The following is a 26,461-nucleotide window of genomic DNA, read 5'->3' as shown; positions in this document are numbered from 1 at the left end:
CATGTCCGCGTGGGTTTCCTCCGGGTGCTCCGGTTTCCCCCACAGTCCAAAGACATGCAGGTTAGGTTAACTGGTGACTCTAAATTGACCGTAGGTGTGAATGCGAGTGTGAATGGTTGTCTGTGTCTATGTGTCAGCCCTGTGATGACCTGGCGACTTGTCCAGGGTGTACCCTGCCTTTCGCCCGTAGTCAGCTGGGATAGGCTCCAGCTTGCCTGCGACCCTGTAGAACAGGATAAAGCGGCTAGAGATAATGAGATGAGATGAGACCGTACCGCACTACCACACTAAATAGTATGCCTGTGTATTCTTTAGTATGTGTTCTGCATACTAGTGTACTGCCTACTACTGAGAATGGTAGTAGTTCACTCAGAAATGTACAGCCATGAAAGGTCAGGCTTTTATTTTGAAACCTGTTTATACCCGGAAGTAAAGCGGAAACGCGGTTTAAAAAGGTCTGCAAGTTTAAATGCGGTCAGGTGGCTGTGCTGAGTGATGGTGAGTCATTTGGGGGAGTAAATAAGTGAAGGTGAAGATAACTTCCACATACATTAAAAATATATATATATTTTAATTAATTTATTTATTTGACACATTTTTTTTCTTTCTGAGTTACTCCAAACTTTCATTCATCTTAGTTAGTGTAAATGTCACTCGTTTGAACTTGAGCAGGTTTGATTAATTAATAAGTGTACAATTATATTACAATCAGTGTTGGGCAAGTTACTTCAAAACTGTTTTGCCTTATTTATTACTTGTTACTGTCATTTTAAAGTAATTAGTTACATTACAATATTACTGTATTTAAAATGTAAGGCATTACACTACTATTGCATTACTTTTAAGTTACTCTCACCAAAATAACTGGAAGTATGGATTTGGCAATCTAAATGTAGCTCAAGACGCTCAATTAGCTCATCACACATCCAGTGGAAGGTGATGTGGTATCTGACTGAGCTAGGCTTATGGTTAAAAACAGTAGAATATACTGTAATAGCCACAGTGATGGCTCAGGGCACAATACAAGGAACAATCATCGCAAGAACAGACAAAAGGTGAAAGTCTGGCAAACTGTGATAGAAATACTGTAACTTTAGGCCTATTCATATTAACATTAATTGAACTGTATTGTAATGTCTAAAGATATGACAGGATACAAAATTAGCATTTCTATGCCTTTATTGTTTTCAAGTTTACAGCATTAAGCATAGTTTATGCTTCATTAAAAGAAAAAAAAGATTAGCCCTAAGGGATATGACTCCATTTCAGAAATTTAACAAAAATGAACATATGGCAAATCGTAGCCTACAATAAAACTGGCCTGAAAAAAAAAAACACAAGCCTTTTAAATCACAGCTAGACAATGACTATTAGCTATATGAGGTTACCCAGTGGGCGTCACGGTGGTGTAGTGATTAGTGCTGTCGCCTCACAGCAAGAAGGTCCTGGGTTCGAGCCCCGTGGCCGGCGAGGGCCTTTCTGTGTGGAGTTTGCATGTTCTCCCCGTGTCCGCGTGGGTTTCCTCCGGGTGCTCCGGTTTCCCCCACAGTCCAAAGACATGCAGGTTAGGTTAACTGGTGGCTCTAAATTGACTGTAGGTGTGAATGGTTGTCTGTGTCTATGTGTCAGCCCTGTGATGACCTGGCGACTTGTCCAGGGTGTACCCTGCCTTTCGCCCATAGTCAGCTGGGATAGGCTCCAGCTTGCCTGCGACCCTGTAGAACAGGATAAAGCGGCTAGAGATAATGAGATGAAATGAGGTTACCCAGTCACATTTCGAAAAACAGAATTAGAAATAACAAAATCAAAGTGCTTTTAATGATATTGAAGTGCTTAGGCATATTAGCCCTCGAAGGAAAGGCAGCTCAATCACTTTATTCTGACTTCCAACCAGAAAAAAAAAAAAAACCTCACTTGTACAGGACAAAAATGTAAACAAACTGTCAGCATATCTTCAACAACATACTCTGCCACAAGTCTCCTAACCTCCTTAGGCTGAAGTAGCATCTCAGAGCGGCAGAACATTAATTTTGGCTGTTTTGTGATTTTATCACCACTCTCATTCTCCACTTGCTTCCTTGCTAACTTCATGTTACTATGGCACCTCTGGAAATGCTTAGTTAAATTACTGGTGCTATTTCGGGAAGTGGACAGTTCTTTAGGTTTAGCACACAAAGTGCATTTGACTACGATGTTCTTCACATCCTTATTTTTCACAAACTTAAAGTAATGGGCGTGTGCCCATCTGGAGAATGTGCTATCCAACGTTAGGTCAGCTGCAGGTTCACTCATCTCTCTCTCTCTCCTGTCTGACTAGCCTAAAGGAAAAGGAAGCGAAACATTTTGCGCGGACGTTTCACCTCTGCTGATCTCGCGTGATTTTGGCGAATTTGTGTGAAGGGGAAAAAAAAGCCCACCACTTCATTCCAGGTTAAAAATGCATTGTAACGCGCGTTACCGACATTTGTACCGAATAAAATATTACCAATTTTTTTTTTCTGTAATGCCTTACATTACTGCGTTACTGCAAAAAGCAATGCATTACAGTAATTTGTTATTTTTGTAACGCTTTACTCCCAACACTGATTACAATTATATTAAAATTAATTATATAAAAAATAATAATTGTTGACAAACTCGATATAAATGACACTTAACTTCTAACAGTACAATATAGTGAAACAAACAGTTAAACAATTTCCCAGCTTGGGATCAATAAAGTAAATCTATCTATCTATCTGTTATCTAAATATTTTAATAATGTTTTTTTAGACTTATCGAATAGATCTCAAAATGAAAGGAGAAAAAAATACACTTTTAGTGTTGATTTTATTTTATGAATTGTAGCTCGATGATATTTTACTGCAAAATTTGTCCAAATCTAAATTTCCAGAAGTTTTCCCCCTGAGAGCTATGATTCTCGGTTTCCTTATATAACAACGTGTTTTGGGTGGATATCTGGACATAATTTATTATCTTTTTTTTTTTAACCATTTTTTTTTATATGTGAAAACTTGCAGCATTACAATACTACAATGTGGATATGACAGTTTCCTGAAATACAGCTGTTGCACTGGAACGGTAGCTTTGCACACTTGTCAATATTGACTATTTGTTAATTTGTTTATTAACAAGACATCTAAGGGGGTCTAAGACATCATTTATCAGCCACCTACTATGCAGCCGTCAGAATTCTGATTCTATGATGATCCATGAGAGGATAAATACCTGATACTCCCTATTAGTCAGACAGAACGGAGGAAGCCTTTCGGATGAGAAGTGAAACGTTTTCAAGAATCTTCAAACAAGTCCAGTTGCCCTCTTCTACCACCCACAGTTTACTATGACCTGGATGACTGAGAATCTTCAGACATGAATTTGTTTATCTATCTGTTTATCTATCTATCCATCTATCTATCCGCAAAATCGAGTCGTACATGAGCTGATAGCCGGTAAGGCACAAAACGGTGAGTTGTCTATAAGCCATGTACAACGGTATTGAGTGGAATAGCTGTTTTATTCTGTCCACTTTCACTGGATTTTGAGAAACGGAGCATTTTTATTTTTACTTTTTGCAAATTTGATAAAACGTTATACAAAACGTCCGACAAAATCATTTCCACTTAGACGGACTTCTTAACCTATCGATGACTTCAGGAATTGACTTTAGTGTTTTGTTGGTAGAAAATGCCATCTTGCTGTCGTGTCAAGGTATAGAATAGCTTTAGACGTTTATTTAATTCTTCCTTGAACATTTCAGTTCTGTAATTTTCAAATTTCTTTGAGCTTTTGAACCAGTTGAAAAAAATGTAACAATTTTAATGCTTAAAGATGAAGGCTCTTTAAAGCAATTTGTGAAAAATGCCTTTAAAAAAAAAAAAAAAAGATATTCTTACCATCAAATACTTTCATTCCATATTTTTTCTTTTTTTTGGGGGGGGGTGTTTTCGAGTAGAGTTTTTATTTAGTCCTCAGTTGGTTCAGCAACACACTCCGCCATTTTGTTTTTCTCTACTCACGATATATGAGCTGATAGACGAGTTGTAGAGTAGCCAGAGCACACGATTGTTCATATCCAGTGAATGTGGATAGAATAAAAAAAAAAAAAGTTACATAAAAATTTCCAGTCGACAGAGCATTGGTCTTGTCTCGTGTACTTCGCCTCACAGGATGTACCTATTAGGTGGAATCACAGTAAAATGGGGATGGCTTGACTGAAAGCTAAAATTGTAATGTGTAAATCATAATGATTTCCCTGCAGGGATGCAGTGATGGTGGTGGTCAACTTGTCCTTCAGTGCTTGCGGATTTCTGGGTATCTATCAACTAGGTGTAGTCGATGCTGTCCTCACACATGGGCACAGGCTGCTGTCGTGTTTGAGAGCCTGCGCTGGGGCATCAGCTGGAGCTCTGGTGGCTGCTGTTCTCATCACAGCTCCTGACAAGCTGGAGGTAAAGTTAAGCACAGAGGCATTAAGAATTAAAACAACCATAACAAAAGCAGAAGCAACAATGACGACGATTAAGCAAACAACAAGAAGGGCAACAGTAGCTGAGTTTCCATTGTAGCAAAATAGAAATTGTTTTGACGTTTCAACAAAGCGCAACAGCAAATGGTTTGTGTTTCCATTGAGTGATGTTATGCAATTAAAGCCAGGTTTTCTCCTCCCATGATGAGCTCTTACAGAGAACTCTTTTTCAAAAACGTAGCATTTGCTCTTCAGACCATGTTATGTGAATTACAGTGGTGCTTGAAAGTTTGTGAACCCTTTAGAATTTTCTATATTTCTGCATAAATATGACCTAAAACATCAGATTTTCACACAAGTCCTAAAAGTAGATAAAGAGAACCCAGTTAAACTAATGAGGCAAAAATATTATACTTGGTCATTTATTTATTGAGGAAAATGATCCAATATTACATATCTGTGAGTGGCAAAAGTATGTGAACCTTTGCTTTCAGTATCTGGTGTGACCCCCTTTTGCAGCAATAACTGCAACTAAACGTTTCCAGTAACTGTTGATCAGTCCTGCACACCGGCTTGGAGGAATTTTAGCTCATTCCTCTGTACAGAACAGCTTCAACTCTGGGATGTTGGGGAGTTTCCTCACATGAACTGCTCGCTTCAGGTCCTTCCACAACATTTCGATTGGATTAAGGTCAGGACTTTGACTTGGCCATTCCAAAACATTACCTTTATTCTTCTTTAACCATTCTTTAGTAGAACGACTTGTGTGCTTAGGGTCGTTGTCTTGCTGCATGACCCACCTTCTCTTGAGATTTAGTTCATGGACAGATGTCCTGACATTTTCCTTTAGAATTCGCTGATATAATTCAGAATTCATTGTTCCATCAATGATGGCAAGCTGTCCTGGCCCAGATGCAGCAAAACAGGCCCAAACCATAATACCACCACCATGTTTCACAGATGAGATAAGGTTCTTATGTGTTTTTCCTTTCTCCAAACATAACGCTTCTCATTTAAACCAAAAAGTCCTATTTTGGTCTCATCTGTCCACAAAACATTTTTCCAATGGTCTTCTGGCTTGTCCACGTGATCTTTAGCAAACTGCAGATGAGCAGCAATGTTCTTTTTGGAGAGCAGTGGCTTTCTCCTTGCAACCCTGCCATGCACACCATTGTTATTCAGTGTTCTCCTGATGGTGGACTCATGAACATTAGCTAATGTTAATGTGAGAGAGGCCTTCAGTTGCTTAGAAGTTACCCTGGGGTCCTTTGTGACCTCGCCGACTATTGCACGCCTTGCTCTTGGAGTGATCTTTGTTGGTCTGCCACTCCTGGGGAGGGTAACAATGGTCTTGAATTTCCTCCATTTGTACACAATCTGTCTGACTGTGGATTGGTGGAGTCCAAACGCTTTAGAGATGGTTTTGTAACCTTTTCCAGCCTGATGAGCATCAACAACGCTTTTTCTGAGGTCCTCAGAAATCTCGTTTGTTCGTGCCATGATACACTTCCACAAACATGTGTTGTGAAGATCAGACTTTGATAGATCCCTGTTCTTTAAATAAAATAGGGTGCCCACTCACACCTGATTGTCATCCCATTGATTGAAAACACCTGACTCTAATTTAACCTTCAAATTAACTGCTAATCCTAGAGGTTCACATACTTTTGCCACTCAGATATGTAATATTGGATTATTTTCCTCAATAAATAAATGACCAAGTATAATATTTTTGTCTCATTTGTTTAACTGGGTTCTCTTTATCTACTTTTAGGACTTGTGTGAAAATCTGATGACGTTTTAGCTCATCTTTATGCAGAAATGTAGAAAATTCTAAAGGGTTCACAAACTTTCAAGCACCACTGTAGTTACACAGATATCTGCACTCTATCATTGATACTTATTATTGTTAATATCTTAAGTGTTATTTGTAAAGCAACAAAATACCTTGCTCTAGACTTTCAAACAATGTTGTAAGATTTTATTTTGATTTTATCTAATAGTGGATGGTACAATAATTACAAACACTAACAGAATCAGCACATTCCAGTTGTAGCTGTGGTCATATAGTAACTATAATCATCCTTGTAATAATAATTTCAATAAACAGTTAATGTTCAGTTCCCTCTTCATTTACTCTCGATTCAAAAGGCACAACTAAGTCACACAGGCTGAGAAGTGTGCAACGGATAGTAACAATTTTATCCAAAATAGTTTTTCCTGTCTTAGTCGATTTATTTCCATTTCACATGCATGCAGCTGTTGTAAAGTTCAGTCTGTGTGTGTAAAACTATCTTGAACATTGGTTCATTGCTACACTCTGGCTCCATGGTGACATTTTACACAGGACTGGGTTCCTCTGATAACAGAAACAAAGCTTCAGTGCTCTCTGCTCTTAATCTTTTCTGTTCTTTTAGGATATATCGCGCATGTCGCTCCTTGGTGGTTTTTTTTTTTTTACTGAGTTATGTCCGAGTTGTTTGTTTGTTGGTGCCCAATCCTGGGGAGGGTAACAATGGTCTTGAATTTCCTCCATTTGTACACAATCTGTCTGACTGTGGATTGGTGGAGTCCAAACTCTTTAGAGATGGTTTTGTAACCTTTTCCAGCCTGATGAGCATCAACAACGCTTTTTCTGAGGTCCTCAGAAATCTCCTTTGTTCGTGCCTTTATACACTTCCACAAACATGTGTTGTGAAGATCAGACTTTGATAGATCCCTGTTCTTTAAATAAAACAGGGTGCCCACTCACACCTGATTGTCATCCCATTGATTGAAAACACCTGACTCTAATTTCACCTTCAAATTAACTGCTAATCCTACAGGTTCACATACTTTTGCCACTTCCAGATATGAAATATTGGATCATTTTCCTCAATAAATGAGCAAGTATAATATATTTTTGTCTCATTTGTTTAACTGGGTTCTCCTTATGTACTTTTATGACTTGTGTGAAAATCTGATGATGTTTTAAGTCATATTTATGCAGAAATATAGAAAATTCTAAAGGGTTCACAAACTTTCAAGCACCACTGTAAATACGATTCAATTTTGCAAAATATTGCTTTATTGAGTCGGCTGAGAAACCACCTCGTGAGCGTTAAAAACATTTTTGCGATATTTGAGACCTTTTTTTTGAAACGCACGTCATATTTTTTTAACTAGTATTTTAGTTCACCAGCTAACAAGTCACGACAACAACGATAAAGGAACCAATGACAAAAAAAGCAGCAGCAATGATGTCACTGACAACAAGAATGAATGCTAAAAACAGCAATAACGGTGACACGACGATGATGAAACTAATCCAACTCCGTTCAGGCTTCAGTTTGAGATCATGTCTCTCGATCAAACCTTTTGCTGAAACTGTTTAACTCTTGTCTTCTTTTCTCCTCCAGCATTGTAAAGAATTTACTTACAGATTTGCCAGCAATGTCAGAAAACAGAAGCTTGGTGCGATGACGCCTGGATATAACTTCATGATTGAGCTGAGGTGAGGAATCTTCTGCAAAATACACACATACAGTACCGGTCAAAAGTTTGTACAGCCCTGCTCTACTCTTTTTAATTCATAGGTTTTTCCGTATTTTGTATTTTCTACATTGTAGAGCAATACTGAAGACATGAAGACTATGAAATAATATATGGAACTAGGTGGTAAACAAAATGTACTTCATATTTTAGATTCTTCAAAGTGTCCAGCATTTACCTTGATGATGCTTTACACACTATTAGTATTATCTTAACTAGCTTCATGAGGTCGTCACCTGGAATGCTTTTCAATTCACAGGCGTGCCTCGTCAAAAGGTAATTAGTGGATGAGTTTCTTGCCGCCTTAATGCATTTGAGATCTAACAGTAAATGGTAAATAGTAAATATACAGTAAATAGCCCTATTCTACATCACAACTGTAGTAAGTACATTTTATTTATATAGCACTTTTCACAGATAATCACAAAGTGCTTCACAGATAAAACACAATAAAATAAAGTAAAACACAATACACTGTGAAACACCAATTTAATTAATTAAAATCTTTTCTGTATACAAATGTCTTCAGCTGCTTTTTAAGAGTCAATGGAGTCAGTACACCGTAAGGAAAGCGGGAGTGTGTTCCACAGTCTTGGTGCCACTACCTGAAACGCCTGATCCGCATGAGTTTTGAACTCCATAGTAGTCCATATTATGTCAAGAAGTGCTCGATTAAGTAAAGAGAAGCAACATCCATCATTACTTTAATACATGAAGTGACTTTTAATTAATAAGGTGATTCCAAACTTGGCGAGGGCCTTTCTGTGTGGAGTTTGCATGTTCTCCCCGTGTCTGCGTGGGTTTCCTCCGGGTACTCCAGTTTCCCCCACAGTCCAAAGACATGCAGGTTAGGTTAACTGGTGACTCTAAATTGAGCGTAGGTGTGAATGTGAGTGTGAATGGTTGTCTGTGTCTATGTGTCAGCCCTGTGATGACCTGGCAACTTGTCCAGGGTGTACCCTGCCTTTCGCCCGTAGTCAGCTGGGATAGGCTCCAGCTTGCCTGCGACCCTGTAGAACAGGATAAAGCAGCTAGAGATAATGAGATGAGATTCCAAACTTTTGACTGGTTTCTCCCCCACACACATACACATACAGTACAGTACAAAAGTCTTAGGCGCATGCAATGAAATGCTGTAGAGCAAAGATGCCATCAAAAATAATGAAATTAAATGTTTGAACACTTAAAAAATAAAACCCATAAAGATCAGTAAGCAGTAATGCATGAAAAAAAATCAATATTTGGTGCGAGATGACCCTTTGCTTTAAAAAAAAAATAAAAATAGTCCCAGGCACAATGAGTGCAGTTTGATAAGGAAATGAGCTGTAGGTTTTACTGAGCATCTTGCAGAACCAGCAACAGTTCTTCTGGACACTTTGTGTCCAAAATCGCTCACTACTCACTATATAGTGAGTGTGCCATTTTGTAGTGCTGTGAGAATTATTACACCCTTAAAATTGGACTCATCGTATCCCACAATGCACTGTGAAGTAGTGTACAACTGACAGTGGGGGTGAAGGGACGGAGGAAGAAACATTCTAAATGGACATTCAAGTACAATTAAAAATACTAAGCAGACTTGCCAACTTTTCAAAATTCTCACGGGGGAGAAAAGTGCGTGAACGACATTCAGTTGGATGAAGGTATGATGTGCGGTTGAAATAATAAAAACAGTGGATCCCAATTAATTGCAAACCATTTGAAATTTATACAATTAAAGAGTTTTTGAATTGTTGATTTTCATCTCATCATCTCTAGCCGCTTTATCCTGTTCTACAGGGTCGCAGGCAAGCTGGAGCCTATCCCAGCTGACTATGGGCGAAAGGCAGGGTACACCCTGGACAAGTCGCCAGATCATCACAGGACTGACACACAGACAACCATTCACACCTACGGTCAATTTAGAGTCACCAGTTAACCTAACCTGTATGTCTTTGGACTGTGGGGGAAACCGGAGCACCTGGAGGAAACCCACGCGGACACGGGGAGAACATGCAAACTCGGCACAGAAAGGCCCTCGCTGGCCACGGGGCTCGAACCCGGACCTTCTCGCTGTGAGGCGACAGCACTAACCACTACACCACCGTGCCGCCCCGAATTGTTGATATTGTTCTATCAATTACTATAGGTTATGGGATTCATGTATCAGGCATGAGATAGCTCAGAGTGAAAAATCTGAAATAATGCTCGTCTTGAATTTTAATAGAATAACAATGAAAGGGAAGTCTTAAATCAGATTTTTAGCTGAAAAATCTCCTGCCTGAATATTGTATACATGCAGTACAGAGACCTGCAGAAAATAACACAAGTGATGCTTTAGAAGAATGTTTATAATTTCTTAAAATGGTCACAGTGAAAGTATTATTGGATTGCATCAAATGCGTTTTCCTTCTGTAAGCTCATGTAAAAATACAGAGAACTATATCGTGTATATATAAATTGAATAAAATTTTAATAAGATTTAACCAAAATGGTAACAACCCAATTAAATAAATACTGCAGTGTCTTAGTACTACTAAAATGCGTCTCTCTCACTAAACACTTTCCAACAGAATTTTTAAAAAGCACTAGAAAACTTTGAAAGTTTTCAAACAAAATTTAAAAAATGCACTATAAATACTACCATACTATCAAAATATACTCCACAAAGACATTCACTCGAATGCAAAATTTTAGTACGACCAAAATATACTCACTAGTAATCTTTCACTGAAAACCTCAAAACGCTATCAAAATCAATCACTTTCCAGATAATTCACTTGTAAACTTTCACTTAAAACGTTCATCTCATTATCTCTAGCCGCTTTATCCTGTTCTACAGGGTTGCAAGCAAGCTGGAGCCTATCCCAGCTGACTACAGGCGAAAGGCGGGGTACACCCTGGGCAAGTCGCCAGGTCATCACAGGGCGAACATTTGCTTATCCATGGAAATTCATTCTCCCATGCAACCTGGTATTTGCATTCATATTTTTGCCGTTCGGTATTGGGTTTAGTGGCCATGATGAATGACTGCTTGTAAAAAATGTCGGACAGCCTGGGTGAATCCTACATTACAGAAGTGACTGTCGTTCTGTTCGTTGATTGGTTAAAAATCAGTTGACGTCAGCAGTGTTTCTCATACGATTCTGATTGGACGTAATCTGGAATATTTTTAACTTGGCGGTAGGGATTTCCCAAAACCGGGAGATTATCCAGTTTTTAACAAATACGATAGGGAGGCGGAGGCTAAAATCGGGAGCCTCCCGCCGAAATCAGGAGGGTTGGCAAGTATGAGTAAGAGAATAGAAAAATAAGCTCAAATAAAATAAGATGGAGATAAAATCCAAGAATAAGTTAGAGTGCAGAGTGACGAATTAATCAAAACTCTCAAATTTGATTTAATAAAACTCAGCGGCAAAGAAGAAAGGATTCAGCCTTGATTTTAAAGAACTGAAAGATGCAGCAGACACAAAGTACTTTGTCTTTATTAATGTGGGAAATTATACACTCGGTATAATATGGATTTATTACAAATACATGTGTGTATAATTTTGAAAACTCACCAGCTGACTGATCTGGCACGTTTTAATTGTGCGACAGTAACGACGTAAATAACGGTGCAGCGGCGTAATGTCCGAAAGCATTTTTTTTTTCATTTTACCAATGAGCTCAGTCCTCTATATAGAATTCCCTAGATAGTGAGTAGGGAGTAGTGAATGAGTGAGTGATTTCAGACACAGCCATGGACTGTCTCACTTGCTTCTTAATTTTGCAGCAAAGCCCAGTAGCCTTTATGTTTTCTTTTTTTAATCTGAAAAGTGCTCTTATGTAATATGCTGCTTTCTTTACTGATATGAAATTTTTTTTTTTTCTTTGTGTAACATTTAATTTTGTACTGGAAAACCTAATGTTTGGAATCTATAAAGTGTTTTTGTCATGGTTCCATACTGTAGGAGTTATAAAATAGTCTATAACCAATAATAGGGCGCCTAAGACTTGTATATAGCATTGAACCGTTATGAGTTGATGAAAGCTGACATAATGGGCTCTCAACAGTATGAGCTATCAGTACAGAATGCAGCGTATTGAGCCAAGAACACTTGATTTTCAACCAGGTGCAATCAGCGGGGTCTCATGTTGAAAGCCTCTATTCAATAGCAGTGGAATGATTACATTTTCAGCACCATTTTAGTGTATTCTCACACTGATGTCAACTTGAACAGAAATATCAATGATGGCTTGATGAACCTCCATTTTGTGGTCACTAGCCTGGCCATGTTTTTCAATTTTATAACTGTATAATAGTTACATGTATTTGGAAATGCTCAATATTGCTCACTACTTATATAGCACAAGCTACTTCCTGTAAAATCGTGCACTCTGATTGGTTCCTTGGCAGGCAGAATTTTCCCCGTAATGCCCGTGGGTGATTACAGACTGACTTTCCAAGGTGCAGGCTCTCAATGTTGCAATAAATAAACAAAATTACAAAAAAAAAAGATTAATTGGAACTCAAAAACGGCTGAAACACAAAAGGCAAACGAGTCAGAGTTATTCAAGAAATGAGCAATGAAGAGCATTCAGAAATGGCTAACTGTGAACAGAAATTCAGTTTTGAAACTGTTAGTTTATTCTGCATGCGTGACTCAACTATGTTACAAATACAATTCAATATGATTCATAAGGCAACGATTCGATATTTGATGATGCTGCTGAATCTGCTACGATTCATAAGGCAAGGATTCGGTATTCAACGATATCACTGAATCTGCAGTAGTTCGATATGATTCATAAGGCAATGATTCGATATTTGATGATACTGTTGAATCTGCTACGGTCTGATACGATTCATAAGGCAACGATGCGATATTTGACAATACTGCTGAATCTGCTACGATTCAATACGACTCATAAGGCAAGGATTCGGTATTCGATGATACCGCTGAATCTGCAGTAGTTTGATACGATTCATAAGGCAACGATTTGATCTTCAATGACGCCGCTGAATCTGTCATGGCCCGATACGATTCATAAGGCGACGATTTGATATTCGACGATACCTCTGAATCTGCCACAGGTGTGACTGAAAGCAGTGTCGCACCTCTTTATAATGACCGTCTGTTTTAATCTTAGAAATAAAAAAGCCATGTAATAAACTCCTTATCCTCGCTTGCTCAGTCTTTATGGGAAATTATTATACAGTGCCTTGCAAAAGTATTCATACCCCTTGAACTTTTTCACATTTTTCCACCTTACAACCACGAACTTAAGTTTTTATTGAGATTTTATGTGATGGACCAACACAGAGTAGCGTATAATTGTGAAGTGAAACGAAAATGATAAATGGTCTTCAAAATTTTAAACAAATAAAAATCTGAAAAATGTGGTGTGCATTAGTATTCAGCCCCCTGTACTCTGATACCTCTAAATACAATCCAGTGCAATCAGTTGCCTTCAGAAGTCATCTAATTAGTTAAGAGTCCTACTGTGTGTAATTTACTCTTAGCATAAATACACTTGTTCTGTGAAGAACACTGAAGAACAAACAGCATCATGAAGACCAAAGAACTCACCAGACAAGTCAGGGATAAAGTTCTGGAGAAGTTTAAAGCAGGGTTAGGTTATAAAAAAATATCCCAAGCTCTGAACATCTCAAGAAGCACTGTTCAATCCATCATTCAAAAATGGAAAAAGTATGGCACAACTGCAAACCTACCAAGACATGGCCATCCACCTAAACTGACAGAGCGAGCAAGGAGAGCACTGGTCAGAGAAGCAGCCAAGAGGCCCATGATCACTCTGGAGGAGCTGCAGAAATCCACAGCTCAGGTGGGAGAATCTGTGCACAGGACAACTAGAAGTCGTACACTCCACAAATCTGGCCTTTTTGGAAGAGTGGCAAGAAGAAAGCCATTGTTGAAAGACAGGCATAAGAAATGTAGGGGACACAGCAAACATGTGGAAGAAGGTGCTTTGGTCAGATGAGACCAAAGCTGAACTTTTTGGCCTAAATGCAAAGCGCTATGTGTGGCAGAAAACTAACACTGCTTATCACCCGACACACACCATCCCCACTGTGAAACATGGTGGTGGCAGCATCATGCTATGGGGATGCTTTTCTTCAGCAGGGACAGGGAAGCTGGTCAGAGTTGATGGGAAGATGGATGGAGTTAAATACAGGGCAATCCTGGAAGAAAACCTGTTGGAGGCTGCAAAAGACTTGAGACTGGGAAGGAGATTCACCTTCCAGCAAGACAATGACCCTAAACGTACAGCCAGAGCTACAATGGAAGGATTTAGATCAAAGAATATTCATGTGTTAGAATGGCCCAGTCAAAGTCCAGACCTAAATCCCATTGAGCATCTGTGGCAAGACTTGAAAATTGCTGTTCACAGACGCTCTCCATCCAATCTGGCTGAGCTTGAGCTATTTTGCAAGGAAGAATGGGCAAAAATTTCAGTGTCTAGATGTGCAAAGCTGGTAGAGACATACCACAAAAGACTTGCAGCTGTAATTGCAGCAAAAGGTGGCTCTACAAAGTATTGACGCAGGGGGGCTGAATACTAATGCACATCACATTTTTCAGATTTTTGTTTAAAATTTTGAAGACAATTTATCATTTTCGTTTCACTTCACAATTATGTGCTACTCTGTGTTGGTCTATCACACAAAATCTCAATAAAAAACTCAAGTTCGTGGTTGTAAGGTGGAAAAATGTGGAAAAATTTCAAGGGGTATGAATACTTTTGCAAGGCACTGTACATACAGACCACTTTTTCCATGGAATAAAAACGTGTTCTCTTCCCTTCTAGCAGGTTTATTGATTGCATGCAATATCATATCGCTTATCCTCCATGTATTACGCCACTCTCCCCAATGGAGAATGAGCATGCAATATTGTTATAATATTGCACATTGTCAAGACAACACATCACACGTCGGAGCTCATGTGAAGATCCAATGAGACAACTTTTCTGCTGTGCATGCGCACAATCATTTCTTTGTCAACTGGGAAAGAAAGACGACGAGGCTAATCCAGTGCTAGGTTTAAGCACTAAATAAACTGGAAACTGAACATCTGAAAGGATACAAAAACTTTTATTATATATTCTTCACACATGTATATTTAAAAGAGAAAAACAGACATACCAACAGCATACCTGTCAACCCTCCCGTTTTTCCCGGGAAATCCCTTATTTTGACTTGTTTCCCGCCGTCTTCCCTTTTTTTTAATTTTTATTTTCCCGAAAATATCCTGTATTTTCACATTATATAAAAGTCGGTAGGTCCAGAATTCATGACGTGCCTCTGACAGGAGTTTACAGCAGGAAGTCGGGCCATGAATTCGCGTCCCCGCCCTCTCCAGTACAGCAGGTGGCAGTCTAGTAATTACACATTGATTTTAATTGCATGTCTGTGAAGAAGACTGTCAGAACCATAGCGCTAGTCTGACCCATAGATTTACATAGAAGACTAGATTCCTCACCGCGTATTCCAGAACGTCCGCACAGGGCGGCCATCTTACCACAGACAAGTGGTATGAAGACTTGCGCAAGCACAGCCCAGCACTCACATTATGATTTACAGGAAATCAAAGTACTAACTTTGATGACAAGATGATGTGTGTCTGTGTGTGTGTTTTTAATTGTAGATGTTTATATCAGTATATTTAGTTTTATTTTAACTGCACACTGGAGCCTAGTCAAATGAAATTTCAATCTTCTGTGCTAACATATATTGACTTTGACATGATCAGCTTTGAATGTTCTTTTTGTAAATGTAAAGATATCTTTTTATCCTTGGAAGTATAACCACATGTGATTAATTAAATGCTTTTTTTTGTCACAAACTACCGTGAGTCGCTGTCACTGTTTTATACTATTACTTACTCGGGCAGTGCATTTGTTATTATGCTATGATGTGAGTTTGCATTTGTTATTATGCTATGCTGTGAGTTTGCATTTGTTATTATGCTATGATGTGAGTTTGCATTTGTTATTATGCTATGCTGTGAGTGCATTAGGTTTTTGAGGTGGATGAAGTATTTCTGAAGTTTCAGAAGTGAGTAAGCTGTTTATTTAACTTTAGCTTCCCCTACGGCCCTATCACATGTAAAAATATTTTCACTAAAAATTGGAAATAAATTGTATGGTTATTTGTCCTAAGGCCGCAGTTATCCATAAGTATGCAGTGTTAGGCTTCTCACAGCATAGGAATTTCAGCATGCATCCTGTCTTACAGTCTGTAGTATACTGAAATATTTTCGCCAAGCTATACGTATTTTTTTAAAACATAAAATGATTATTCATCATTATCATAAATACATCCGTTTGTTTTTTTTATATAACAAACCAAACCGTTTGAATATTGATTGAAATTTGAGGAAGTTACGGTCATCTGAAAAGTACATATTGCTACCAACACAATGTAATGGGTAAGCCAGCTGTCTGAGGTAAGATGGCCGCCATGTGCGGACGTTCCACTTCGTTGACGGGCAACGGGGACAAGGCATCTAGTCTTCTATGTAAATCTATGGTCTGACCAAGGTCACTGCTCGGAACTTCTCACAAAACTAAAAGATGGTCGTAATTCTTTCCTCAGGGAGCGAGTTTCAGTAGATGGTGAGACTAGAGACATGAATAAAGAAAGGAGCGAGGCAAAACCAAAAAAGGTGTATTGCCGCTACTTGCCCAAATGGCAGAACGAATTTAATTTTGTGAAGAAAAGTCAGTTCGATTACCGACTTTCTGAAATTTTCGGAAAGTTCGACTTTCCGAAATTTTCCCTTATTTTGAGTTAAAATCTGGGAAATATCCCTTTTTTTCAAACCTCAAAGTTGACAGGTATGACCAACAGACATCAAAAAACTGGAAAAGAGACACGTCGGAGATGTAAGACTTCAACACTAGTGAGTGACTGTTTGTAAACAAACATGGCTGCGAGGTTTGCTTCGTTAAAAGCGGAAGATTTTGAGTGAATTTTGGCTGCCAGGTCGCGCCGCTGTGTGTAGCTGTCGATGTTGAGTTTAAAAGTAACAAAGTTAAATTACACAGGGAAAATATTATTTTACCGTAAATATCAGATGGCTCGGTCCATACAAAAAGACCGAGGTCTGATCTTTTCCCATAAAGACTGAGCGAGGTTAATAAGGAGTCATTATTCGACATATAAACATCAGTAATAGTTTACTACAGTGCTGTTCTATTCTATAATAACGTTTGTGTTTCATTCACTTCAAAAAAGGAAAAAATAACATTCTGGTGAGAGAGCTACAGTGTTGAGGTGCGATAGCATAAGTGATAACAGGAACTCTGTTGTTTTGCAAAACATGAAATGTAACTATAAATGGATAAAAAGTACACAATGGATTTTTTTTTTTTAAATGAGGTACGGTAGCAGATTGAAAGTCCTGGTGGTAGGTAACCGTAACTCGGGAAACACCACACCGTACCCCGTACCATACTATTGTTGATTATTTTCCTCAAACGGCACACCCCTAAGTGTGTTTTTATTCCTTAAATATTTCACCTTGTTACGTCCTTTAACTTAACACCATAACCTGCTCAACTCGTATGTCTGTCAGATCTCCCAATCACTCTTCATGTGCATGTGAAATGGAATCAGAAGCAGCTTTGGCATATGCAGGGAATTGCTTTTACCTTTGTGTGTGTGTGTTGCTGTAGCAACAAGATGCCTATGAATCCCAGTAGAATGGAACAAGTAGCTGGGGTCAGTGGAGGCTGAGGTTTCAGTCACCTTGCTTATACTTTTGTAAGTCTGAAATATCAGCTTCTGCAGAATGAACTCAAAATGCCATATGAGGAGAGAAAGAAGCAGAAGGATCGTGTTTGTGATTATTGGGCTCAGAATGCAATTATTCCTTTGTTTTAGTCGAAGGATTAGCCTCAGTTCTGTTAGTCGGACAGTTTTTGTGTGTGTTATTACAGGATTATTGGAATTTGAACGCATGGATCTGAGCTCGGGCACTAGTTCTGGCTGTAACGTGAACGATAGGTAAATATCAATTAGCTTGTTCGACAATGTTATTGTTTCTATAGTAACAGCTCGTACACAGGAACGTGTATACAGCGGAAATCGAAGAGTAATAATGAACGGATTACAAAAGTTTTTTTTTTTTTTTGAAAGGAGACATTTATTTAACAGCCTGGAGTGTTCAGTGTTTTGAAACCGTCACAATGCTTCACCAGGACAGGAAATTTATTTAGGACTGAGCAGGATACACTCACTCGCCAGCCACTTTAATAGGAACTTGTTCTTGATTCTAAGATTCCAGTTCTTGACTGCAGGAATGGAACCCAATGTGTTCTGCTGTTGCATGCTGAGATGCTTTTCTGCTCACAACGGTTGTAAAGAGTTGCTCTGTCTTCCTGGCAAAAAAGCTTGAACCACGAATCTGGGCATTTTCCTCTGACCCCTCTTATTGCTGGGTTTCAGTCATATGAAGTCCATGTCTGGACTGTGAGGTAGGGTAAAAAAAAACATCCAGGCCTTGCTAAATCTTGCAAAAAAAAAATACATCAACTCTCCCAAAAGCATGTGGGAAAATGTGTTATGGTCTGATAAAACCAAGGTTGAACTTCTTGGCCACAGTTCCAAAAGGTATGTTTGGCACAAAAACAACACTGTGCATCACCAAAAGAATACCATACCCACGGTGAAGCATGGTGGTGGCAGCATCATGTTTTGGGGTTGTTTTTCTTCAGCTAGAACAGGGGCTTTAGTCAAAGTAGAGGGAATTATGAACAGTTTTAAATACCAGTCAATTTTGGCCCAGAACCTTCAGGTGTCTGTTAGAAAGCTGAGGATGAAGAGGAATTTCATGTTTTAGCACAACAATGACCCCAAAAAAGTTTTGGAATGGCCCAGCCAGAGCCCAGACCTAAATCCAATTGAAAATCTGTGCAGTGACCTGAAGAGGGCTGTGCACAAGAGATGCCCTCGCAATCTGGTAGATTTGGAGCGCTTTTGTAAGGAAGAGTGGGCAAATATTGCTAAGTATAGATGTGGCAGGCTGATCGACTCCGACCCAAAAAGACTGAATGCTGTAATTAAACCAAAAGGTGCTTCAGCAAAGTATTAGCTTATGCAGCCAGCTCATTGTACGTTTTTTGTTTTTCCCTGAACAGATTGATTTTTGTTGTTGTTTGTTTGTTTGTTTGTTTGTTTTTGAACTGAATTGTACAGGTGATAAGTGATGTTAAAGGTGGGAAAAGTTTTGAAATAATTTAGCATGGTCTCTTTTTGTTTACACATCAGAAAAACCCATCATTTTAACAGGGTGTGTATACTTTTTTTTTTTTTTTATATCCACTGTACAAGTACATTTTCTTGTGCGACTGCAATGAGTGTTTTTGTTTTGTTTTTTTCTTTCTCCCGCTCTCTGTATTACTGTAGTAGAGGACCATGGTAATGCTAGCTGTGTGTTTTCTGCACACTGTATCCTCCTCCCCTCCTCAGCTCAAGAGCTGAACCCATCACAGCTCGGCTGATATCGTTTTTGTTTCAGGGTCCTTGAAGTTGAGTGCCAAAATGGGCGGTCAGCCTCCATTTATTGTGCAACCATTATCACATGTTTCCCCCCTGCTGGTGAGACACGGCTCGTAAAACAGACGTCGAAAGCCTGTACGTTAACTTAATCACCTCTGTGAAACGCTCATTCACGCTTCCATCCGTTTTTTTCCATCTGACCCAGCGTTTGGCACACCAAATTTATTTATTTATTTATTTATTTATTTGTACTTTTCTATTCCTGGACCCCTGGAAGATGCCCTGTTAAACAGCAGCAGCCTGGTGATGTTTGAGCGAGAGAATGTCCTTGTGCTATGAGGTTACAAGATAATTGTGTGCACGCGCGTGTGTGTTTCGGAAAGAGAACAGGACCATCTTGACCTTGAGGTAACTCGATGCACGTCCTCCAAAACGCATTCATTTCGCTGAGCCATGAAATATGAATCAGCGATGCCGTTTTGGGCGCAGTGAGAGAGGGCATATCTCCCACCACAGCCTTATTAGGTCTGTCAGAGTCGAAGAAGAGACCTGGATGAAAATGTTCTTCCTGTGTGTGTGTGTGTGTGTGTGTGTGTGTGTGTGTGTGTGTGTGTGAGAGATATGTGCTCAAATATGAACACACACAAAAGTGACATTGGAATTAATACAAAAAAAAATCAGTTAAAAAGAAAGGGGGGGAAAAAAAAAACTTGCCTTGACTTCAGATAAACTGTGATCAAGGCCTCTATTCTCTGGTTTAAAAAAACAAAACCCTGAGTTCCATCACCTGCCGTGTTGTGACTGAAGCAGCTTGGCCAAGCAGATTGTGTAATTATGCGCCGGCGTTTGGGGAGAATTGGCGATGTTGTTAATTATGCAGAGATGACAAACGAGTGTGTGTCTTGTCCCCGGCCTCCAGAGGTGGCATCGAGCACATCCTGCCTCCCGACGCTCACCTGTTGGCCAACGAGCGTCTCCACGTCTCTGTAACCAACTGCAGGACGGGGAGGAACAGCGTGGTGTCCAGCTTCCCCTCCAGAGAACACCTCATTCAGGTATTCACACTCATCCGGAGAACAGAGTGATTTATAGATCGGCTGTGAGGCGGCGGCCGACACCACATCAGTGAGTGATGCTGTAAGCAGTAATTTAACACACGATGTGATCTTTCACACTGACACGCTGATTTTATTAACACTCTGTTCCTTTTCTCTCCCCGTCTGTCTCTCCCTCCATCTCTGTCTCTCACGTGCTCTCTTCCTGCAGCTGCTTTATTATTCCTCTTCTCTTGCATTCGGCTTCTCTCCATCTAACATCTTTCTTTCTTTCATCCCTTTCTTCTATCCTCATGGTGGTGTAGTGGTTAGCACTGTCGCCTCAGCAAGAAGGTTCTGGGTTTGAGCCCAGTGACTGACTGGGGCCTTTCTGTGTGGAGTTTGTATGTTCTCCCTGTGTCTGTGTGAGGTTCCTCTAGGTGCTCTGGTTTCCCCGACAGTCCAGAGACATGCAGGTTAGATTAACATGGGACGGCCTTGGGCTGAAATGCCCTTGAGTGAGGCACCTAACTGCTCCCCGGGCGCTGTAGCATCACTGCCCACTGCTGGGTGGGTGGGTGCGCGCGCTCATTGCTCGTGTGTGTGCTCATTGCTTGCTTGTGTGTGTGTGTGTGCACGGTCATTGCTCGTGTGTGTGTGTTTCACTGCTTCAGATGGGTTAAATGCAGAGAGGAATTTCACTGTGCTTGAGTGCACATGTGACATAAAGGCTTCTTGTTCTTCCCTTTTATTTCATTTTTAACTTTTAGTTCTGCACAGTTGCTTTCTTTTTGCTTTATTTTCTTTCTTTCTTTTATCCTCCCTTTATTCAATTTTTAACTTTTCATTCTGCACTTTGTTGCTTAGTTTTTTCCATGTTTTTTCTTGCTCTTTTCTTTTTCTTTTTTCCTTCCGTCTTTTATCCTCCCTTGATTTAATTTTTAACTCTTCATTCTGCACCATTTCTTTCTTTGTTTTTGTCACTTTATTTTTTGACTTCTCTTCCACTTTTTCTTTCTTCCCTTTTTTCCTCCCTTTTAGTTTTTAACTTCATTCTGCACTCTTCTTTCTTTCTTGTTGCGTTTTTACTTTTCCTCTTGCACTTTATTTATTTAAACCTTTTGTCCTTTCTTCCTATCATCCCTTTATTTAATTTAACTTTTCGTTCTTTTATTTCAATTTTTCCACTTCCTGCGTCCTTTTCTTTCCTTCATGCTTTCCTCAATTCATCCTTTTTTCCCTGTTTTAAACCATCCCTTCCCATCCCCTTTTCTTTCTTTCAATTTATTTCTTTCTATTTCCCCCATTGTTATTCATTGTTTTCTTTCCCTGGTTGACCGGTCTTTTCTACTTCTCTCCCTTTTTGCCTTCTCATTCTTTTCTGCTCTACATTTTTTTTCTCTCTCTCTTCCATATGCATTTTCCCCCTCATTCCTTCCTGCTCTCCTTAATTTCTCCCTTTAGTGATCCTCTTCCTTTCTTCCTGCTCTGACGCGCCTGCATTTATTTCGCCTCCTGTTTGCTCTTGCACGCTGCTGTTTCCTCCCGCGCCTTCCTCCTTCTCGCCGCTGCTGATCTTTCTCTGATCTCTGTGTCTTATCTGTTTCCGTCCTGCAGGTTCTTCTGGCCAGCAGCTTTGTTCCTCTGTATGCAGGAGTGAAGCCAGTGGAATTCCAGGGCCAGGTAGTGTGTGTGTGTGTGAGAGAGTGAGTGAGTGATTCATAGTGTATTGCTTCAGGATGGTCAATTCCAGCCTGTTTGTCAGCAGGCAGTCAGTGGCTGTGTCTCTGCGCTTCAGTTTAAGGCATAACAGTACACATGTCCATATATGTGATGTTGGGTGATGTTTATATTAAGTCTGACTGAAATCATTGGTTCTGGCCTTTTATTACATTCCTGCAAACACACTTGCTTTTCATTCCAGTAGAAGTGGATGGATGGGGGTTTTACTGACAGTCTTCCTATCCTTCCGATGGGACGGACCATCACCGTGTCTCCATTCAGCGGCCCGCAAGACGTGTGCCCGCCTCACACGGGTCGCAAGAAGCTGAACCTTAGACTGGCGAACATGACGGTTACAGTGAGTCCTACAGCTAGCCTGCTATCTGCTTTCTTATATTGTTAGACAATCTACTTACATCTGTGTCAGTTAGACATCAGATATGATTCACATGGGGGGAAAAAAATCTATTTTCAGTTTCTGTGGTTGAGATGTACTATTTAGGATTTTTCATGATAGACGCCTGAGAACATAAATAAAATAAGGAAACCCAATTCAAACATGAAGTTGTAGTCGAGTCCCTAAACCTCAAGTCCAAGTCCAGACTCAAGTCCCCAGTGTTCAAGTCGAGTCCAAGTCCGACACTCCAGCTGCACCATTTGACGGTGGCTGTTTCAGCACCATTAACGTTAGTTTGTTCCTGAGCATGACGTATGAACAGGTGAATGTGCTTCTCTTTGTCAGGGAGTGTGAAGTATTCTGTCAGAGATGGTTGGGAGACGGATGTAAGTACAGAAGGTGTCTTTTATTAATACAAGTGATGACAGGTAAACAATCCAGAACGGCAGGCAAAATGGTGAAAAACACAACAGGTTGAGCGAGGCACAAACAGGCTATCGTAGACTCGGCAGAATCAAAGACGAAAAACAGGAAATCAGGAAGCCAAACAAGGAAATAAGGCTCGGTAATGTGTCAGCAACGCAACTCAATACTTCGCAAAGTAAGTGTGTTTTCACAGTTTTTATATAGGCACGCTGATTGCTCCTTAATCCTGTGCAGGTGCGAGTCATTTATGGCGTGCGTGAGAGTCCGCTTGGCACCCAAAAGTCTATCTGATGCACATGCCAAGGTGCGCAGGTGTGACACTCTTGCACGAAATTGGTATAAAAATTTAATGTAGATATAAATATTTTGTGCCAAATTATTATTATGGCATGTTACAAAAAATAAAGAAAAAAAAATCAGAGTCTTCGTCTCCAATTTACGAGTCTGAATGCAGTTAATGCATGAGTCAGAGTCAAGTCACAAGTCCTTAAAATCAGGGCATGAGTCAGATTCAAGTACTACAAGCCTGGTGCTTGATATGATGTTTGCTTTCCAATGTTTTTATCTCAATTAACTGAAAACAACCAGACAAGACTGTTGTCTTTTTGGTCAGATAAAAACAGAAGAGCTGTTTCTTATTGAGCAGCGATCACACCAGACTTTTACCTGCCTGTGGCCTGGCACACATCTGGGGAAAATATTAATATTGGCACCTTTGCAGTTCGACAGTTTGATTCGATTTCTCCCCTTTTCTTCATTCGCTCAATTTTTTTTTCTTTTTCCTTTTGATTCGGACTAAGCCTGGGATTTAAACTCATAACCTTCACTACTGTTCCACAGCTTCCCCAAGCAACATCCCTCGGTGTTTTACAGGAATATATGTAACACACAGTAGTGTTCGGATTAAGGAGAGCACTGATCTGATCTTTTTGCCTTTGCTTTGATTCCTCTCTCAGCTTTCCACTGAGAACATCAAACGACTGAACCAGGCCTTGTTCCCACCGTCCCTGCTCCGAATGCAAGAGCTGCATCAAGAAGGCTATGAAGATGCACTGCGCTTTCTCAGGACAGAGGGCTGGACACAGGAGTAAAAATCACAGCTTTGTTTTATTCAGTTTATTTAACCTAGATAATAAATGAACTTGTTTTTTAGGCAAGTTTTAGTGTTTGTTGGGGGGTTATTTTAAGGGTAAAGTCTTAATTGAAGCAAGATGTGTGTGTACTGTATAATATGTACATTTATTCTCAGAATAGGTTGATGCTGGAAATTCTTTTGACACAATAGTTCTTAAATAAGAGTTTAATTTTATAATTACACACAGACTGAGCTGCTTTTTTTTTTTTTCTTTTTTCCCCCCCAAGCTTTTTTGTGTTTGGTGGTAGTGGAAGGTGTTCGTTGGAATCAAGTGTTAACGCATGGTTTTGTGGTTATGGCATATTGGTTTATTGTTTATGAGCAACAAGCAGCATTAAAAACAGTCAGCTTGTGAGCAATGAACAAGCAATGGAAATGATTTTGATTTTCTCTGAAATGAGTTACTCAGTGCCATGGATCTTGACGTGAGGTCTGTGGAACACATCTAAGAAGTCCCTGATGAGACCTACCGTTTTTTTTACATTTTTATTTATTATTAAATTTGTATATTTAACCTGTTTTTTTTTTTTTTTTTTTGTTTTTTTGTTTTTTAATTTAATAGGTTATGTAGGTTAATGTCTGCCAGTGTGCCAAGCATTTCAGGCCATGTCCAAAATCGCTCCCTACTCGCTATATAGGGCACTATATAGTGAGGACGCCATTTTGTAGTGCTGTCCAAAACCTTAGTGAGGATTATTTGTACCCAATATAGTGCACTCAAAGTATCCCACAATGCATCACAAAAAGTAGTGTACAATGATGGTCATTAACCAAAGCAATATATCTCATCATGCATTGCGGTTGCGCTGAAAAATCAAATTAAAAGTCTCAAATTTGTTTTAATAAAAGGCAGCGGCAAAGAAGAAAGTATTCAGCCTTGATTTAAAAGAACTGAAAGATGCAGGTACTTTGTATTTAATGTGGGAAATATGCTCAGTATAATATCACAAAAATACATGCATGTATTTTATTATTTTGAAAACCCACCAGCCGACTGATCTGGCGCATTTTAATTGCGTGACAGTGATTGTAAATAACAGCATGATGGAGTAGTGTCCGAAAGAGTGTGGTGTTTTTTTTTTTTTTCATTTTACAATTGAGCTCACTATATAGTCCTCTATATCGTAATTCCCTATAGAGGGAGTAGTGAACAAGTGAGCAACTTTGGACACAGGGAGGGTTTAGTTGATGAAAAACGTTGGAAATGTTAGATGTGGAACAAAAAGTCTTTGGGAATAGGGACCATATTTGAACCATATTGGGTACCATTCGGGTAAACAGTATCTAAATGGCAAAGGAGGTCTACAATGTGATGGACTGGAATTTGATTCTTGAGGTGTGTATTGGGACTTGGATCTCATGTGATGCAAAAAAAAAAAGTTGCAGGTCGTCAGAAATTGAACTTTGTTCATTAACTTAGGAACACATCAGACATGGCAGATTTCTCAATTAGACACATTTGCATGTTCATCCATTCATCTTCAGTAAAATCAATTCAGTATAAATTACTACTGTATTTGGTTTATATTTTAGAAAACTGGTCCAACTAAGTTTATTAGTTTTTGCACTGCAGGCAGATATATCCAAAAATGACCAGCTGGATGGCTGGGATTGATCATAATTCCCTCATGAGTGCTCTATTTGAAGCAATGGTTAGGTGACCGAGGGCAGGGAGTGTATCTCTGCAGCACATATGCTGTGGCTTGGCATGGTCCAGCTGATGAGTGTGATTTCAGTGTGGTGCCAATCAGAGTAAATACATGATTATGGCCATTGATAAAAGCTGGGGTTTATTAGCTGAGAAGTCATGGCCTCATGGTTAGAGAAGCAGCTTTGGGACCAAAAAGTCGCTGGTTTACAAACCTCAATCACGTCCATGAAAGTGAACCTGAACCTAATGATAGGTGTTTTTTTGTTTTGTTTTTTTTCCATAAAAATGAAGTGAAAAGTTGAGCAATGAAACATCTCTGGCTCTTAAAAAAAAAAAGAATAGGCAAGGCAATGTATTATTGTATGTATTTAAATAATGAGCTTAGTGTTTTAGTTTTACTGCATTCATCATTGGATTTTATTTTACAGTTAAAGAGGTCCTTGTCTGCAAACATTGAGATCCCTTGCCTGAGTGAAAAATAAAGTGGAAAATTTTGCAAAACCTACCGGTAACTGCTACCAAATCCCTCGATCATATTTCCTTTGTATCCTTTGCCACTCATGTTACATAAATCTGAAGTTTCTAATGTAATAATAGCAGTAGTAATAA

General features: G+C 39.4%; 1 protein-coding gene across 2 annotated transcripts; it reads left to right on the top strand.

Moving 5' to 3' along the window:
- The first annotated feature begins 441 nt into the window (after positions 1 to 441).
- On the top strand, positions 442 to 26,353 carry pnpla4 (patatin-like phospholipase domain containing 4). Of its 2 annotated transcripts, none has more exons than XM_060898989.1 (7): positions 442 to 498; positions 4,262 to 4,451; positions 7,867 to 7,961; positions 20,407 to 20,542; positions 22,139 to 22,204; positions 22,449 to 22,601; positions 24,023 to 26,353. In XM_060898989.1, exons 2-7 carry the CDS (start codon positions 4,272 to 4,274, stop codon positions 24,155 to 24,157), a joined length of 765 nt encoding a protein of 254 aa, XP_060754972.1. In that variant the 5' UTR covers positions 442 to 498; positions 4,262 to 4,271; the 3' UTR covers positions 24,158 to 26,353. The 2 variants fall into 2 exon arrangements, with proteins under 2 accessions (XP_060754972.1, XP_060754971.1); XM_060898988.1 differs by having other exon boundaries at positions 463 to 529.
- The last annotated feature ends 108 nt before the right edge of the window (positions 26,354 to 26,461 follow it).

Source organism: Neoarius graeffei, chromosome 18 (genome assembly GCF_027579695.1).
Source record: "Neoarius graeffei isolate fNeoGra1 chromosome 18, fNeoGra1.pri, whole genome shotgun sequence".
In the NCBI taxonomy this organism is placed as follows: Eukaryota; Metazoa; Chordata; class Actinopteri; order Siluriformes; family Ariidae; genus Neoarius; species Neoarius graeffei.
This window is presented reverse-complemented; position numbering and strand designations above follow the sequence as displayed.